This window comes from Seriola lalandi, unplaced genomic scaffold (assembly GCF_002814215.2).
Source record: "Seriola lalandi dorsalis isolate HSWRI2012SDOR001 ecotype SW California unplaced genomic scaffold, Sedor1 jcf7180002052289, whole genome shotgun sequence".
NCBI lineage: Eukaryota > Metazoa > Chordata > Actinopteri > Carangiformes > Carangidae > Seriola > Seriola lalandi.
This window is the reverse complement of record NW_019522842.1, coordinates 11,846-12,982: the sequence shown is the minus strand read 5'-3', so window position 1 is coordinate 12,982 and position 1,137 is coordinate 11,846. Positions and strand designations below refer to the sequence as shown.

General features: G+C 37.0%; 1 protein-coding gene across 1 annotated transcript in view; it reads left to right on the top strand.

The window, feature by feature from the left end:
- dld (deltaD) overlaps nt 1–681 on the top strand; it is a 5,890-nt gene extending 5,209 nt beyond the window's left edge. The window contains exon 12 of the mRNA XM_087172361.1: nt 616–681. Within this exon, the coding sequence (XP_087028487.1) occupies nt 616–681 (66 nt within the window). The remainder of the gene's footprint in view (nt 1–615) is intronic.
- Nucleotides 682–1,137: the final 456 nt, after the last annotated feature.

Genomic DNA, 1,137 nt, shown 5'->3' with positions numbered 1-1,137 from the left:
ACGTAACACACACACACACACACACACACACACACACACACACACACACATTAACACAATAAGGCTGAACAATTGTAAGATACACTTTTTTTTTGTGATCTGTTAATTGATATGTTGATTAATCATAATTGTTTCAGCTCTATTTTAAAACTTAATTAAACTCTGTAAAGAACAAATTTCTGACTTAAAGTGAGAGTCAACCAGGAGACAGAGTGTTAATATGTGACTTCACCACTGAGCATCTGTCAGCAGAATGTAAACATTATAAAATGTTTGTGACACTATAATATAGTTGAAGAAATAGGAGAACTGTAAGTGTTTATTAATGCACGGTATTTGTCAACAAATGTAACTTCTCATACGAGTGTGTTGTGAGGGATTCATGTTATTGATAAATACATATATATAATATATTTATATAAACATATAAAATATGTTTATTCTACTTAGAAACGGGAAAGTTAAAGTAAAAGAGACACAAAGAAATAATCTGCGAAAATAAAAATGGTTTAAAAAAACAAACAAAAAAACATATTAACAGTTAAAACTCAAACTAACTCTCTTCCTCTGCCTCCTCCTCTTCCTCATCCACCCTCTCTTCCTCCTCCTCCTCAGACGGTGTCGGAGGCCTTCAGAGAAGCGAACCTGGCCGCCTCCTTCGGCAAAGCCATCAACTTCTGATCCTCCAGCCGCTGTCGCACCTTCAGTGTACATAACAGAGGAGAAACAGGAAGCCGTGTGTCTGCGTCCCGACCTCCAGCCGACCCTCTGTACATCAGCACTGTACCACATCTAGTTCTAATGTTATTTAAATGTTGCAGTAAAATAAATGAAGGGGGTTTGGGCGGTAAATAAACAATGACTGCAGATCAGTCTTTTTTGAGTTTAAAGATCCCACATGAACATATGACGCACGTATTTACAGAACATAGAGATATACTTATTATCTTGGCTGCGGTTTCTCTTGTAAAGGAAGAAAGGAGGGTTTTTTTGTTTTTCAGTTTTTTTACAGTGTAAAATGATGAAACACGACAAACCTGACGGGTAATCAGAGCGGGAAACTGTCGCTGCTCCAGGATCCACACATTCAACTTTTCAGATTGATATTGTTTTATTTTGTTTAACCAGGTGGGAAAC